Source organism: Podarcis raffonei, chromosome 4 (assembly GCF_027172205.1).
Source record: "Podarcis raffonei isolate rPodRaf1 chromosome 4, rPodRaf1.pri, whole genome shotgun sequence".
Lineage (NCBI taxonomy): Eukaryota > Metazoa > Chordata > Lepidosauria > Squamata > Lacertidae > Podarcis > Podarcis raffonei.
In genome coordinates, this window is record NC_070605.1 from 79,581,496 (window position 1) to 79,598,121 (window position 16,626).

The 16,626-nt window shown below is 44.6% G+C and overlaps 1 protein-coding gene and 1 long non-coding RNA gene across 4 annotated transcripts in view; one reads left to right on the forward strand and one right to left on the reverse strand.

Annotated features, from left to right (window-relative positions):
* The window catches only part of SH3RF3 (SH3 domain containing ring finger 3), a 228,674-nt gene that overhangs the window by 192,988 nt on the left and 19,060 nt on the right, over positions 1–16,626 (forward strand). For all 3 annotated transcript variants that reach the window (XM_053384306.1, XM_053384308.1, XM_053384307.1), the window contains 3 exons: positions 2,167–2,337; positions 4,991–5,238; positions 7,667–8,001. In XM_053384306.1, the coding sequence (XP_053240281.1) occupies positions 2,167–2,337; positions 4,991–5,238; positions 7,667–8,001 (754 nt within the window). The remainder of the gene's footprint in view (positions 1–2,166; positions 2,338–4,990; positions 5,239–7,666; positions 8,002–16,626) is intronic.
* On the reverse strand, positions 7,878–16,103 carry LOC128411845 (uncharacterized). Its single transcript, XR_008329929.1, has 3 exons — positions 15,795–16,103; positions 12,507–12,648; positions 7,878–7,970 (listed from the first exon to the last, which is right to left on the reverse strand). It is a non-coding gene; the product is annotated as an uncharacterized LOC128411845 (long non-coding RNA).

Consider the following 16,626-nt stretch of genomic DNA (forward strand, 5'->3'; position numbering starts at 1 on the left):
CAGTAGCAAGTCTTATTGAAGGTGCTGAAAGAAAAGCAGCTGAAACTGGTCAATCAACAACATTTATCAGGTAACTTGCAGCCTCATCTAATTCAAGGTTTATTATATATGGCATTGCAAGTCTTTGTTCAGGCAAAAACAGTTAAATTATCATCCTGTGGAAGACCAAAGCCACTTAGTTCTTATATAGTGGAGAGAATATTATCATAGTGCCTAACCACCACAGCATGGTGCTAGGACCATGGCTAGGGGTTGTACATTTGCTCTTCTGGTTTCAGTGCAAGTTCCACTGGGTGGCTTGGTAGCCCTTCTGTACCTTCTTCTAACCTCTTGACTTGCTCAAAGAAGCCCTTTAAACAACCCTCCTGTGCCACATTTGGTCTTTCCTCCAGTGACTTTGTGGGATGCGGGTGGCGCTGTGGGTTAAACCACTGAGCCTAGGACTTGCCAATCAGAAGGTCGGCGGTTTGAATCCCCGTGACGGGGTGAGCTCCCGTTGCTCGGTCCCTGCTCCTGCCAACCTAGCAGTTCGAAAGCACGTCAGAGTGCAAGTAGATAAATAGGTACCGCTCCGGCGGGAAGGTAAAGGGTGTTTCTGTGCGCTGCTCTGGTTCGCCAGAAGCGGCTTAGTCATGCTGGCCACATGACCTGGAAACTGTACGCCGGCTCCCTTGGCCAATAAAGTGAGATGAGCGCTGCAACCCCAGAGTTGGCCACGACTGGACCTAATGGTCAGGGGTCCCTTTACCTTTACCTTTTACCAGTGATATTGTAGCTGCAACTGCTGGTTTGCCTGCGTAAAGGTCAAGGCAAATTCCCAGTTTGTCCCTTTCTAGTGCAACTGGCCAGTTGCAGATAGTGTTAATTTCTATGTCTGGTGTGTTCATGCCGCCCAGGAGTGGCAGGCAGCATGGCCCATGGTAGAGTGGTCCATTGCACATGTATGGCCAATGAGGATGGCTGCAGTACTTTCACATGTTTGCCATCAAATAAACACATAAAAGATCAGAACATTCCATACTGCAAGCACATGGTAAATTGAGCCCCAAAGTGCACCTAGAGGACTTGTTAGAAAAATGTAAGTGTCCTAATAATTACTGCCATTTTTATTTCCTGACTGCAAAACAGTGCAAAAGAATTCGTGGCACTGTAAAGGAAAAGGATAAAGAAAGAAAGCAGGATTTATTTTTCAAATTACATTTCCTGGAAAACAGAAGTTTTAAAAGCCATGCATCATATTTATTGGCTGCAGTCTATAGTCACAAGTAGTTCAGTGTTTCTTTTTTCATCTGTTCTGGGACTGAACTCCTCCTACTCCTATTGCTAGAAAAATCCACAAGGGTTTTAGTAGAAAAGGGCAGTTTTGTGCAATGCAACAAATGTTCAGAACATTTTAAGGAGCATTTTCATGGCTTATAAACAGGGGGAATTGGGAATTGTTTTCTTTATTATTTCTAGTAATTGTTTTGTTGCATTTCTGGATGATTGCATCATTTTAATCATAGAATCTTAGAGTTAGAAGAGACCCAATGGCCATCTAGTCCAGCCCCCTGCAATGAATTCTGATTCATTGTTCCTTTTCATCTCAGTCTGTCACATCCAGCTAAGATGGAGACTCTCCTTTTGACACCAGTGGAGGAAGTTATTTACAACTGACTTTAAGTCCAATTATTATTAGTGAGGCCTAGTTGCCATGCTTAACTTTACTGGGATGGAGCCATTTAGTACTCTTGCTTTTTACAGTAGTACTTCGGGTTAAGAACTTAATTCGTTCTGGAGGTCCCTTCTTAACCTGAAACTGTTCTTAACTTGAGGTACCACTTTAGCTAATGGGGCCTCCCGCTACCACTGTGCCACGGCCGCACGATTTCTGTTCTCATCCTGAAGCAAAGTTCTTAACCCGAGGTACTATTTCTGGGTTAGCAGAGTCTGTAACCTGAAGCGTCTGTAACCTGAAGGGTCTGTAACCCGAGGTACCACTGTAGTTGGAATAATTTGCCTTTCTTTACACTTTCAATAACTCTCTCTTACCTGTGTATTTAGGAAGCATTGTTTATGACAAACAGAGCTTTCTGATTGGGGGGAACTGAGATGTAGCCTGAATCATCTCACATGTCTGTGTTTCAACTCCATACCTTCCTTTTTTATGTCATTCCTTTCTTACAGCTACTTGGCATTATATGCATACAAGCCCCAGAAGACGGATGAACTAGAACTACGCAAGGGTGAAATGTATCGCGTTATTGAGAAGTGTCAGGATGGCTGGTTCAAAGGGACGTCTTTAAGAAACGGCATGTCTGGAGTCTTTCCCGGCAACTACGTAACTCCTGTTTCGAGGTGAGAAACAGTGGAAAGATCGGCACTGAGCAATCATACAGCAATGTTCGCATACGAATATATTTCTTTTCAGATTGCACTGGTTTCCCCTAAAATAGAGAGAAAGAGAGAAGCCATGGTGTAGATCAATCTCTGCTATCAATCATACTTCATGTACGTGTCAGAGACCCTAGATTGGTTACACTCAGGATAGATAGCACTTGACTAAAGGGTTTATTGGTCTTACTCAGTGACCCAGTTTAGAGGTAACATTCCTGGTCCAATAAGCCATGCTTTATTCAAGAGGGAATGAGCTCAGGTGCTTCCTTCTCTGTATCTCTACCTATAGAATTATAGACCTGTAGAGTTGGAAAGGAGCCTAAGGGTCATTCTGCTCCAACCCCCTGCAATGCAAGAATCTCAACTAAAGCATCCATGGAAGGTGGCCAACCAACTCTGCTTAAAAACTTCCATGGGAGTCCATCATCTGCCAAGGGAGTCTGTTCCACTGTCTTAACAGCTCTAAGTCCCTGAGAGTTCTTCCTGATGTTTCCTTTCTTGTAACTTGAATCCCGCCGGAGTAAGAGAAAACAAGCTTGCTCCATCTTCCATGTGACAGCCCTTTAGATATTTGAAGATGGCTCTCATATCTCTTAACAGTCTCCTCTTTCCCAGGCTAAACATACCCAACTCCCTCAACCATTCCTCATAAGGCTTGGTTTCCAGACCCTTGATCATCTTGGTTGCCCTCCTCTGCACATGTTCCAGCTTGTCAACATCCTTCTTAAATTGTGGCACCCAGAACTTGCCACAGGTTTCCATGTTGGTCTGACCAAGGCACAATAAAAGGTAAAGGGACCCCTGACCATTAGGTCCAGTCATGACCGACTCTGGGGTTGCGGCGCTCATCTCGCTTTATTGGCCAAGGGAGCCGGCGTACAGCTTCCGGGTCATGTGGCCAGCATAACTAAGCAGCTTCTGGCAAACCAGAGCAGCGCACAGAAACACCGGTTACCTTCCCGCCGGAGCGGTACCTATTTATCTACTTGCACTTTGACGTGCTTTCAAACTGCTAGGTTGGCAGGAGCTGGGACCAAGCAACGGGAGCTCACCCCGTCGCGAGGATTTGAACCGCCGACCTTCTGATCGGCAAGCCCTAGGCTCTGTGGTTTAACCCACAGCGCCACCCGCATCCCTAAGGCACAGTAGAGTGGTACTATATTTTCCCTTGAAATGGACACTATGCTTCTGTTGATGTAGCCTAGAATAACATTAGCTTTTTTTGCTGCTTCATCACACTGTTGACTCATGTTAAACTTGTGGCCTACTAAGACCCCTAGGTCCTTTTCACTTGTACTACCGGCAAGCCAGGTATATCTTCAGAGATACTTCCTGCTTTGTTAAACCAATTTCCAATGACATCTGACCTGGAAACTTATACTTGAAGCACTCTCTAGAAACCAGAATTGCAAACAATTTATATCTCAACAAGGCAGTGTAATATATCTTTGTAATATTTATCTCCATGATACTGTTTAAGCTAAGGTGCTGGAGTTAATTTTTTCTCCCCCTTTTTTTCTTCACCTGGCTGGTTTTGAGCAGCCAGGTAAAGAAGATTCTGATATTTAAATCATGATAAGTTAAGCTACCAAAAAAGGGGATTGATTTAAATCTCTGACCTAAATTTCCAACTTTCTAATTCATATATTTACAGAACAAGCATGCACATTAGTTGTTATAACAGTTAAAATGTATCTGTTTGCAATTAAGCAGGGACCTTATGTTACCCAGGAGAATAATCTAAGACCAAAGGTCATAAAGACAGCATTCCTTTTGCACTGCAAAAATTATTTCTGCTTAAGGGAGCAATTGTGAGATTAAGGATTTCTGTTTGGATCTTTCTCTTGCACGTATAAAGACCCTAAGCAAGAGAAATTACTGGAAGACTGTAAGGTTGCAATGCAGTGCAGAGTTAGGTGTGCCTAACACTCATTGAATTCAATTTGTTAGCTGCTGGTGGTTTTTCACATGTTGTGCATTTTGCATTACATTTTGCTCCCGAAGCTAGAGTCTCTCAATGCGCTTACCCTGTAAAATTTAGAGACCCAACGACCTTCATTCCATCATGATTTCTGTAGCATGCAGTCATTCAGACTTCTTTGCAGTCCTTGGTGACAAACGTAGCCAAGCAGAGAGGCATGCCTACCCAGAGGTACTCAGGTGACTGGCTAGTCGATTAAAATTAATGATCCAAATACTGCTTTAGCTTCTGGGATGAAAAATTTCGTAGACCAAATGGCCTGGTGTTAACTCTTGTCTCTCCAAATATTCTTGCATCAGTCTTGCATGACATCATCATCATCATTATTATTATTCCATTACATTGTGTTTTTACAGCTGCAGCACATTATTATTATTAATAATAATAATCTGCAGCAACCTGCAGACATTGCCTAGGTGCATGAACTCTGATTTAACTAGAGAAACCTAGCAATGTGCCAGGGAAACCTATTGAGAGGTGCAACTGAGTGCCTTTGCTGCAGAGCAGGCTAACAAAGCTATCCTTCAGGAAACGATGATAAGAATATGCCTTTGATGTCTTCCTGTGTGCCTGCACAGAGCATTTGCTTTTGGTTTCCCCTCTCTATCTCTCTTTCTCTCTCTCTCTCTCTAGGGTTCCTGCTGGAGCTGGTCAGCCGAGGAATTTGGCAGGAGGGTCTCCCACAGCCAAAGGCTCTCCAGGAGCCGTCCACCCAGGAAGCCCAGCTCTGACAAACACCGCTGCTGTTGTCAGGCCAGCTGTTCCAATCACCGCTCCGCCCACTCAGCCCCAGCTGCCAACAGCCTCTCCGCAGATGAATAATTGCTCGAGGTATTCCTCTCAGCAGACAGGCATCCAGCCCCGCAGTTCTGTACAAATGGGTACGTATAGGTCCTTCATGTGTCTGAACAATCCATATTCCCCAAATCTAGTATTCTGTCTCAGATGCACAAGCCCCTGGAAGCCTTTTGTCTCTGTAGGTTTCCTCTGAAAATATTCTGCTCTATTTGAAGCCCAGCGTGCAATAAGAAAAGGTTTTTATGTGCCCTGTAGTGTTTAGGGTAGTATTTATTGATTGCTAGGAACTGAATTTTGTTTATCAGGTTGTCCACTTGCCACAGCTGAAATCAATTACAGTGCTTACAAATATTTACACAAATACCTTTTGGAGCATAAAACACTCTGCATGCTGAGAAGGTTAATGCTTCTAAATCCACTTGACAAGCAGTGCATGACTTAACATTTTAAAAACATTTTATTAGGCTCTGAAAGATGAAATGTCTTTATTATGCAAGGCAAACATGAGCGATAAATCTGAGGTCTTGGAATACAGCTACCTTTTATTGAAAATAAAACGTAAACAGAATACATGCATTCCGCAATGTACCTTTTCCCAGATGGCTTTCTTGATTCAAATAATAATTACCTGCGTACAGATTCATTCTGCTTTTAACATTGACTATAATGCATAGTAAATTATAAAAAAACAGTTAATTATGTATCCCTGTGGCAATTCAGAGCCATTTCAGAAATACTTCCTGAGGCTGACAGATTGCTTTCTCATCCTGCAGAGCTATCTAATTTGTCCCGAGAATTTTTTTAATTTAAAAACAGCAACACTCAACACCTGGCAATGGTGCCAGAGTGTAGATTCGGGAGGTTAAATGACCGCCTCAATGCCAGGTCAAGCAGCTTGTGCTATCTCTGAATTTTCAGGGAAATTAGTAGACTACAGAGATCTTGTTCTGAGCAGAACGAATAAAAAATTGATATAAGCTGTGCTATTTCTCAGAGAAGCAGACGAGCGAGAAAATAACTTAATTCCTTAGAATTAAGGACGAGGTGCCACATCATATTTTGGTGTTGCTCTTTGGTTCCCATCTTCTGCACCTCCAGACATTGCAGGCTACAATTCTCATTATCATTGTTGGGAGTTGGAGTCCATAACATCTGGAGGGCACCATGGTCGCTTCCTAGTTATGCACAGTTACCTGTGCCCCATTGAACATAGTGGGGCTTGTTTCTGAGTAGCTACACGAACATATGATTGCATGGTTGAATATAAGAAGCAGTATTGCTTGGACAGCGTTTGAGCTTGAATGTAGGAGTTTGATGTTGAGTCCTCAACTGGGTATATAACCCCTTTATCCTTGTTTTTCTGAGATAGCTTGTTACCCTCTTACGATAAACAACTTATTGGGGTTGCTAGTTCTGTTTGTATGAAGGGTAAATACTGGGAGAAGAATCTTCAGTATGGTTTTTAAAACTACTCCCCAATACAGTGGCAGACTTTGGCCCCTCAAATTTCAGCAGTGGCCTGTGAGACTCTAGACACCCCCTTCTTGCATTGCTTTGTCGCATCCCGGTGTGATCAGAACCAGTCACGCTATTCTAAAAGCCGCCTCTGCCCAATATCATCTATAATGGCAAAGATACAACGCTAGGGACCACAGCTCATTAGTAGAGCAGCTGCTTTTCATGCAGAACGTCCCAATTTCAATCCCTGGCCTCTCCAGTAAAAAGGTTCTGATTACAGTATAGTATAATAATATAATAGCAAGTAGTGGAAAGACTCAGAGACCTGTGGCCAATAAGTGCAGAAAATACACAGGTAGGTGGATGAATAATCTGACCTTAATAAATTAGGTAGCTTCCTATGTTCAAATGCAAGTAAATCTGCATGATTTTAAATGTGATATCCTCCCCCCCCTTTTTCTGCTTTTGTAGTAGGCAAGTCTAATGCCTACTAAAACTGCCAACCTGATCCTAAAAGTATTTGTCTGAAACAAAATGTACTTCTGAGATGAGTCGGTGAGCTTGCAACAGTTTTTTTAAAAATATTATACACACTACGCACCACATTAGGGATTATTTTCAGTACAATTTCTTCCAGTGCTTTAGTACGTGTCAATCCACACACTGGACAGGTTTGGAATGTTGGCATGATCCAGACCACTTTACAACCTTTAAAAGTGACTACAGTCATACTTTGGATCCCAAACACCTTTGCACGCGGACGTTTTGGCTCCCAAACGCCACAAACCTGGAAGTGAGTGTTGCAAACTTTCTTTGGAACCCGAACATCTGATGGGGCTTCTGCGGCTTCTGATTGGCTGCAAGAGCTTCCTGCAGCCAATCAGAAGCCATGCTTTGGTTTGCAATTGTTTTGGAAGTCGAATGGACTTCCGGAACGGATTCCGCTCGACTTCCAAGGTACGACTGTACTATATGGCCCTTCCTCTTTTTGACCGTGTTTAGTGCCAGTCAAATTATTTCCTTACTGTTCCCTTCTCTCTTTTTTCCCCCCAGTTGTTCATCCTTCTGTGCAGGCACAGGACCGGCCCACAGCTACAGTCTCACCACTAAGAACCCAGAACTCCCCATCCCGCCTCCCAAGCACTGTGGTCAGGCCACACTCTGTGGTTTCTCCGCAACACATCCACCACTCCCCTGTGCACATCATCCCCGGAGCACAGTGTGCCAGGCCCATGATTCCCCTCACGTCGGCAGCGGCAGCGATTACTCCTCCCAACGTCACTGCAGTCAACCTGAATGGAGAAGCAGGAAATGGGCCCATCAGTAGCCTGGCGACTTGCAGCCCAACCAACACTGCCTGCAAAGCAGAAGAGAGGAAAAACGAAAAGGTAACAGACAGCTCTGGTGTAGCAGGGAAGATTCTTAACAATTGTAAATACAGGGCCCACTGTATGATCCAGAATTGCTGGTGCTTATAGATATGATTGATAACCAGGCTGGGACACCAGTCTAAGAGTAAGATGTTAGTGGCAGGGGTAAAGGTAAAGGGACCCCTGGCCAACTCTGAGGTTGCGGCGCTCATCTTGCTTTATTGGCTGAGGGAGCCGGTGTACAGCTTCCGGGTCATGTGGCTAGCATGACTAAGTCGCTTCTGGTGAATCAGAGCAGCGCACGGAAACACCATTTACCTTCCCGCTGGAGTGGTACCTATTTATCTACTTGCACTTTGACATGCTTTCGAACTGCTAGGTTGGCATGAGCAGAGACTGAGCAATGGGAGCTCACCCTGTCGCGGGGATTCAAACCGCCGACCTTCTGATCGGCAAGCCCTAGGCTCTGTAGTTTAACCCACAGCGCCACCCGCGTCCCTCAGTGGGAGGGGAGTTATCATCAATTAAATCTATCCTCTTGTCCTTTGTCACTCTTGTCAAAATGGCACCTTTCCTTACACATAGGATTGTATTATCTTACTTCTGTTAACTTTCAGACTATTTCTGGGTAATAAGCTTCCCTTGCCAGCATCTGTGGAGAAAATGGCACCCCATCCAATAGTCTTCTTGACCTTTTTCAGTGGTTGAAAAGGGAGAGCCCTTCCAGTCTGCAAGGTCATGTGTGCATTAGTATAAGCAGTTCTTAATGCTAAGCACCTATAGCCTAAAGCTTGTTTGCACACTTGTTTCATTGATTCACTTTCGGAATGGCCATGGGTTAAGTGCCCAGCTGCGTGTGAGGTCCCCATCTGCTGCACTTGGCGTGCTCTTTTGTCTAAATCCTCCACATCTGAAACGGCACAGAAAGACACCAGAGAAGTGCCGCAGGTTCCATCGCCATATGGCCAGGTTTGCAGGAAACTGCTTGCCTAGTTACATAGAAGATGTTATAAGATGAAGGTTCAGGCCTTGGGGGCTTGGAGTCAGAGGCACAATACAACACTGACTTGTAAATGGCTGAGGCTCTTTTTTAACAGCACTGTAAACATCTCCTTCAGAAAATTGCCTTGCCATGCTTCAGTGAAACCAAGAGAGGGGATGGGATAAAATATGACGAGGTGCAATCTGCAGCTGATACATTGTAGGTGCAGGTTTTTAGGATTCAGCCCTGGGAGCAATCGTTCCATGTCAACACATTTAAATGTGTTGCTAGTGCCAAGCTGCTTTAAACAGGCTCGGCCTGTAAGCCCTTAACAAATGCAGAGTTTTGCTTTCATTCAGAATGTATGCATTGCTAATAATCCTCAAATATCAGTGATGAAGTCTGATTACACTCTACCTAGAAGTATCCCACCTACTGCAGATCTTTTACAGGATGAGACCTAGCCTCTTCTCCTGATTTGTGGATCTTATTATTGGGGGGGGGGTGTTGAGTGTGCTGAAAGACATCTATTGATTGGTGAGTTGCATAGTTGGTTGCTAAAGCTAAAGACTGTGCGCTTTTTTCTTATGTCTTGAACTTCTGTGGCCTTTCCATGCAACACACAACAACAGCTCCTGGGCAAATTTGCCTACGTTCAAATGAGATGTTGAGAAAGTGGTGTCCAAGGTAACTGAACCTGAGGACACAACACTTAAAGGAGAGGTGTTTTTCTCCAAGTGGCCTCCAAGCAAACTAGTTGCTGACTGGGAACCTTAATTTGCATCTGTAAGGTGTTGGGTAGAGGTATCCTGTGCTTTATTCTGGCACAGTATATACATAAAACCTGTATCTGTCCCACCACTCCCCCTCTCAATTTAATTAATGTGCAACACAGTTCAGATACATCACGCTGAATAGTTAAAGAGACGCAGCAATGATATCCTGCTAATTCCATGAGACCAATATATGCATATAATTCTGCCATGTGTTTCTAAAAATCTGTTCCATTTGGGCACGATAGCCCAAAAGCCCTATAACAGAAGAAAGTTTCGATTTACCTTGCTTGTAGCAGAGTACAGCCTAGGTACCTAACACACTAACATGCGACTTGAAACATCAGACTTTGCCTTTGAAAAGAAAACTAACTTTCTTCTTTTCACTCGTTTTTTAAAGATCTTGACCATAATAAAGCCTGTTTTTAAGTGGAGAGTTTATCCAAGTTGGCTAATTTTTCACTGCTCACGTGGACTTAGTACGCATTTGAGTTATATGACCTCATGCTCATATACCTATGAACAGGATTTGGCTTCACTATCACTACCCGGTGTTGTTTTTTTACCTTTAGTAGGGGTTGCACTAAGCAAATATTATTTGCCATATACCAGGAGTGAAGAACCTGAAGCTTGGGGTAAAATGTGGCCCTCCAAGCCTCTAGTACAAAACCTGACTGCCCTGTTTTTCACCCTCCTTGAATGTGTTTGCCTCAGTGGAGTATGTCCTTGAACTCTGATAATGTCTCTTGCTTCCTTTGATGGAGGATAGAGAGGGATGTGTGAGTGAGCATTAGTGAAATGTACATTCATTGCTCCAGCCACTTTTGCCTCTTGTCCTGCCCACTACTGGTATATTGCCGCAGTTTTCCTGATTCTCTTTCTGACCCTCCCAATTCTGAAACTCGGCACTATTGTTACCTGGGAAACTGGGCCTGGCCAAACTAGAGGTGGGTTGGGTTTTGTAAACCAGTAAAGGAATACCCTCAAAGACAGAAGAAAGGAGTTGCAAATGGCCTGGGGAAACTATGACCCTCCTGATAATGCTGGACTCCAACTCCCATCAGCCCCAGCCTTCAGGGATGATGGGAGTTGTAGTCCAAAGCATCTGGATGGGGAAGGCCGCGCTGGGAGGGAGATGGGTGCAATTTCCATTCTAAAAACTATGCCTTTGTTGCATGCTTTTATCCATTCCTGGGAAACGGGTGGCGCTGTGGGTTAAACCACAGAGCCTAAGACTTGCTGATCAGAAGGTCGGCAGTTCGAATCCCCGCAATGGGGTGAGTTCCCGTTGCTCGGTACCTGCAAGTAGATAAATTGGTACCACTCCGGCGGGAAGGTAAACAGCGTTTCCGTGCGCTGCTCTGGTGACCCGGAAGCTGTACACCGGCTCCCTCAGCCAATAAAGCGAGATGAGCGCCGCAACCCCAGAGTCAGCCACGACTCGACCTAATGGTCAGGGGTCCCTTTACCTTTACCTTTAAGCTACAGTGGTGCCTCGCAAGACGAAATTAATTCGTTCCGCAAGTTTTTTCTTCTTGCGAGTTTTTCGTCTTGCGAAGCACGGTTTCTCATAGGAATGCATTGAAAATCAATCAATGCGTTCCTAGGGAAACCGCCTTCAGACCAGGTCCGGGGACAGTCTGTCCCCCGACCTCTTCTGAAGGCTGGGGGGGGGCCAAGGACTTCTCCGCTGTCCTGGGGCGATCTGAAAATGCTGGCGGGCGGCAGCTAACGCTTCGCTGCCGCCCATCCGGCATTTTAAAAGCTCCCGGGACAGCGGAGACTTCTCCGCTGTCCGGGTGCGATCTGAAAATGCTGGCGGGCGGCAGCACAGCCTTCGCTGCCGCCCGCCAGCATTTTCAGATCGCCCCGGGACAGCGGAGAAGTCTCCGCTGTCCGGGGGCTTTTAAAATGCTGGCGGGCGGCAGCGCAGCCTTCGCTGCCGCCCGCCAGCATTTTCGGATCACCCGGGACAGCGGAGAAGTCTCCACTGTCCCGGGAAGGCAGGCGGGGGGAGCAAAGACTTTTGCCCCCCGCCGGCCTTCAGAAGAGGTCCAGGACCTCTTCTGAAGGCCGGCGGTGGGCCAAAGTCTTTGCTCCCCCCCGCCTGCCTTCAAAAGCCATCGGGATAGCGGAGAAACGCACTGCGCTTCTCCGCTATCCCGGGAAGGCAGGCGGGGGGGAGCAAAGACTTTTGCCCCCCGCCGGCCTTCAGAAGAGGTCCAGGACCTCTTCTGAAGGCCAGCGGAGATTTCCCTATGGGCTTTCTTCTTGTGAAGCAAGCCCATAGGGAAATTCGTTTTGCGAAGCACCTCCAAAACGGAAAACTCTTTCGTCTTGCGAGTTTTTCGTTTTGCGAGGCGTTCGTCTTGCGAGGCACCACTGTATCCCTATATTTATTCTTTTCTGCCATTGTTTCCTCCAAATTCTCCCCAGTTTCTTCATGACCCATTGCTCCCTCTTGAAACTTCTCGTTTATTGTCAAATCTTTGATTTCAGGTAATGTTCTTCTTATCTAGCTCCTGGGGTGAGAAACCTGTGGCCCTCCAGATGTTAATGGACTAACCCTCCATCCATCCAAATTACAGTCTGAAACATCTGGCAGTTAAAAGTCTCTGGATAGAATTTCCTCTTCCAGCTAGCTTAAATATTGCCTGATAAGATAATTACAAAATGCCCAATGATTTCTTATGAGTTGATTACTCTTATGCCACTTTCCCTTGTAAATAATGTGGCTACTTTTTGCCATCTCATATAAAACTACTTACATGAATGAAGTGATGTGGCCTCAGTCGCTTAATCTGATGAAGTAAATCACACTGGGTGGTTGTTCTTTCTGAAGAACCCCCTCATTTGGTTTCTGATGAGAATTTTGATTAAACTTCTCGAAAACATCCAGCACGGTGGGTCCTAAAATGAAAGATAAGTTGTTGCTTCTGGGAACAGTTCGTTAATTTATCATCAGCCGCAGTGCATCTTTATTGCTTTTTGATGCCTGGAATGTATCCCAAACTATTTGAAAACCAACTATCTGAAACTATCATTTGTTCTACGTTAGCAGTGAAATCTGTCCAAAAAGCTTAACGTACAGCCAAATTACCATATGGCCTTAAAGATGTATTGATCCATGTGAGGCTGAGACTGCGTCTGGCTCTCAGTCACTCTTCTGATGCAAGTTTTTCTGTCTCTCGGCCTGGGTCACAACTTCTCTAGTGACCCTCCTTGTTACTAACTAGGAGAAGCAAGTAAAAGTAAACAGACCCCTGACCATTAGGTCCAGCCGTGTCCGACTCTGGGGTTGCGTCGCTCATCTCGCTTTATTGGCCGAGGAAGCCGGCATACAGCTTCCAGGTCATGTGGCCAGCATGACTAAGCCGCTTCTGGCAAACCAGAGCAGCGCACAGAAACGCCGTTTACCTTCCCGCCAGAGCGGTACCTATTTATCTACTTGCACTTTGACATGCTTTCGAACTGCTAGGTGGGCAGGAGCAGGGACCGAGCAATGGGAGCTCACCCCATTGCGGGGATTCGATCCACCGACCTTCTGATCAGCAAGTCCTAGGCTCTGTGGTTTAACCCACAGCGCCACCCGCTAGGAGAAGTACAGGGGCCTATATTGTGTAACCCCCTAAAATGATCTGAAATGCATGTGACATGTTCAGTTGCTGAAGGGAAGATTTCCCTACTCCAGTGGATCATATTAAATACCAGTAATAATGCATCTTGCCCAGTGTATGGAAAACAAGGTATGGATGACAAGCATGTTTTAAAAATTGAGAATGGGTGCACTGGTTGTTGTTTTTCCCAGGATTCGGGGAGGGAGTTCAACTCTCACCACCCATACAATATTTATTCATTTGTATAGCTATAAAATAAAGTTATTGGGGAGGCAGGACATAAAGGCCTTGGGTGAAAAGCGCAGGGTCTGGGTCAGTTCATATGGGGAGATGCGGTCATTAAGGTATTGAGTTCCTGAGCCATGTAAGGCTTTAACTTTTAGCCTGGTAGTCATAGGTAGGGATCAAGAGGGAATTCAGTTCAGTTTGCATAATTTGCACTTCCTGAAAATATCTGTGAACCAAAAAGCAGCTAGCCTTTAAAATGCACACTTCTCTGAATTTTGTAATGCAACTGTACTGTGAAGTAGTATACAAACATGCATTTTACCAGGGTAAAATGTGAACAAGAGAGTACATATGTTGATGAAAATATTCAAAACGGCATTATTTTAGGGGGGAAATGCTGTATGTTAAAAATGTCTATATTTGGAGAAATTCACACTAAAATTCTGATGATGATTTTTTTTAAAAAAGTAACAAACTGATGTGAAAAACTGAGAAATGGAAAGAAACTTAAACATGCAGATTCACCCATAGAGCAACCATGCAGACAAGTGAGTGGGCTGATAGAGGATAGATGGATCTCTCCATTCCCCCTCTGACCCCCCGCTTTCTCTCTGCACTGGCTGCAGAGGAACAGAAGCCGATCCCCTCAGTTCTGCTCCACTTCTCTGGCCTACTAGATAGAGGACAATTACAGAGAGTGGGGGCAGGTCTGCTAAAATGTGAGCATCCTTCATTTCTATGCTGACTCTGGAGGAGGAAGCTTCCCCTCTGCTGAAGCAAGCATGGAAACACAGACTACTAGCTTATTTGCAAGCTGGTAAAAAACCAACCAACATGTGGTCTAGTCATTTTTCTGGACTTATTTACAAGGCTTCAAAAAAAACATACAGAAAATAAACTGCAGCCCTAGAGAGCATAAAAATCATGGGCAGTGCCTGCTGCCATACATTTAAATTTAGCTGTCCTATTCCACTATGAAATGGAATGTTCTCAGCTATCCGAGTATTCCTTACTCAATGCTCAAAGCTGTAACAGGGTTATCTATAGAAAGTTATTTGATAATAAGCAGTAGTATGCTCAACCAGTTTTGCATTGTTTTCATTCGCTAGAATGAAATCAGTGGAAACATACAATCTGATTAGACATTTGTCTTGAACCTTTCTGCCGAAGCAAAATGTGAATTATTTTGAACTATTTATTTCATCACAAAACATTCTTTTAAAATCCTCCAAATTGCTCACTCAATCAAGAGACTTCTATGATCATTGAGTAACCCATAGTCTGTGCATTAGATGAGCAAATCATTCCGAAGACACAGTTGACTAAGTGTTAACATCTGTATTTCAACTATCTCTTGTCTAAGCTTGTTCAAAAAGAAGGGAAGTGCTTTTATCTCTACATAACTGCTAGGGAGGGAGGAATTTCTATTTCTGAAATATTTGGCAATGGCCAACTCTTTTATGTAACGTGATTAGAGTATGTTCAAATTCCCACTCCCGTACAACATCCTAAACAGAAAAGCACATTAATTGTGAATTGTAAGCATACTACAAGGGATGCGGGTGGCGCTGTGGGTTAAACCACAGAGCCTAGGGCTTGCCGATCAGAAGGTTGGCGGTTCAAATCCCCACGATGGGGTGAGCTCCCGTTGCTCAGTCCCTGCTCCTGCCAACCTAGAAGTTTGAAAGCACAAAGTGCAAGTAGATAAATAGGTACCACTCCGGCGGGAAGGTAAACAGCGTTTCTGTGCGCTGCTCTGGTTCGCCAGAAGTGGCTTAGTCATGCTGGCCACATGACCCGGAAGCTGTACGCCGGCTCCCTCGGCCAATAAAGCGAGATGAGAGCACAACCCCAGAGTCGTCCGTGACTGGACCTAACAAGTACCTTCAGTAGTACACTGCAAACTTCCTTACTGAGCTGTCAGTCAGTAAACATTGGTAAGGGTTAAAACAAAAATGAGTACATAGTATGCACAACCTTGAATTGTTTCAAGCTGGATAGCACATTGATTAAAATTCTTCCCTTTTTTGGAACTAGTACTTGTAGGAAGTCACAATATGGATTTTAAATCCAGAAGATTTTAAAATAAGCATAACAAAACAGTATGCAGCTGCACTCACTGGCTCTTCTCATTTCTAATTTGTTCTAACTATAGAAATGCAACACTGCCAAGTTTTGAATTGCAATGATAAAGGCTCAAGTAGAACTTACATACTGCTGAAGTTCGATTTCCTTTCCGAACACATAGGATGTCTCCAGCACACATGATCCACAGCCTCCCCCACTCCATCTCGGCTCTGAAATGATCATGTGGTCTGTCAGAAGCCTGGCAGGTGTCTGGAAAATCCTCTCTCTTTCTTGTATTTGCTCTTTGGTTCCCAAGGATACTTCCAGAGAGTTGTTGACCAATGCTTCTCATGCATGCAAGTTCCTCATTTCCTCATTTTATCCAGATTTACAGTTTCTGGGGGAATCTGATAAGTAAAAGAAAACCTGTTAGCAATATCAAGCCATGTTTGATTGCACTCCACTATACAAAAATAAAATAAAATCCGATTATTTCCTTCTGGATCAGCCTTTGTTGAAAAAACTGCCAAGGCTTCATGAAAGTACATCTTTTTAAAAAACAATGGAAAAGTGAACATTGTATGAAGCCTTAAACACTCTTAAATCAGGGATAGATAACAGTGTGCCCTCTAGATGTCTGGACTACAGATCCCACCTTCCTCAGGCAGCAAGGGCAATGACCAGGTGTTATGGGACTTGTAGTCTGCAATATGTGGACTTGGCTGCACCTGGTCAAACTTTAGGGAACAAATTGTCCTGCATGAACTTCCCTGATCTGCATGGGAAGCTGTTCTCTGCATCCCACCTTCCCCTCCAGTTAGGGCACAGAGCCAGGCTTTCTTTTTGGTGTCACTCACACTGAGGAATGCACTTCCTAGGGGGGAAGTTCCTGGTTCCCTCCCTGATGGTTTTTTTCAGGGTATTTGCTTGGATTTAACATGGGGAAACCCAGCCAGATGGGCGGGATATAAATAAT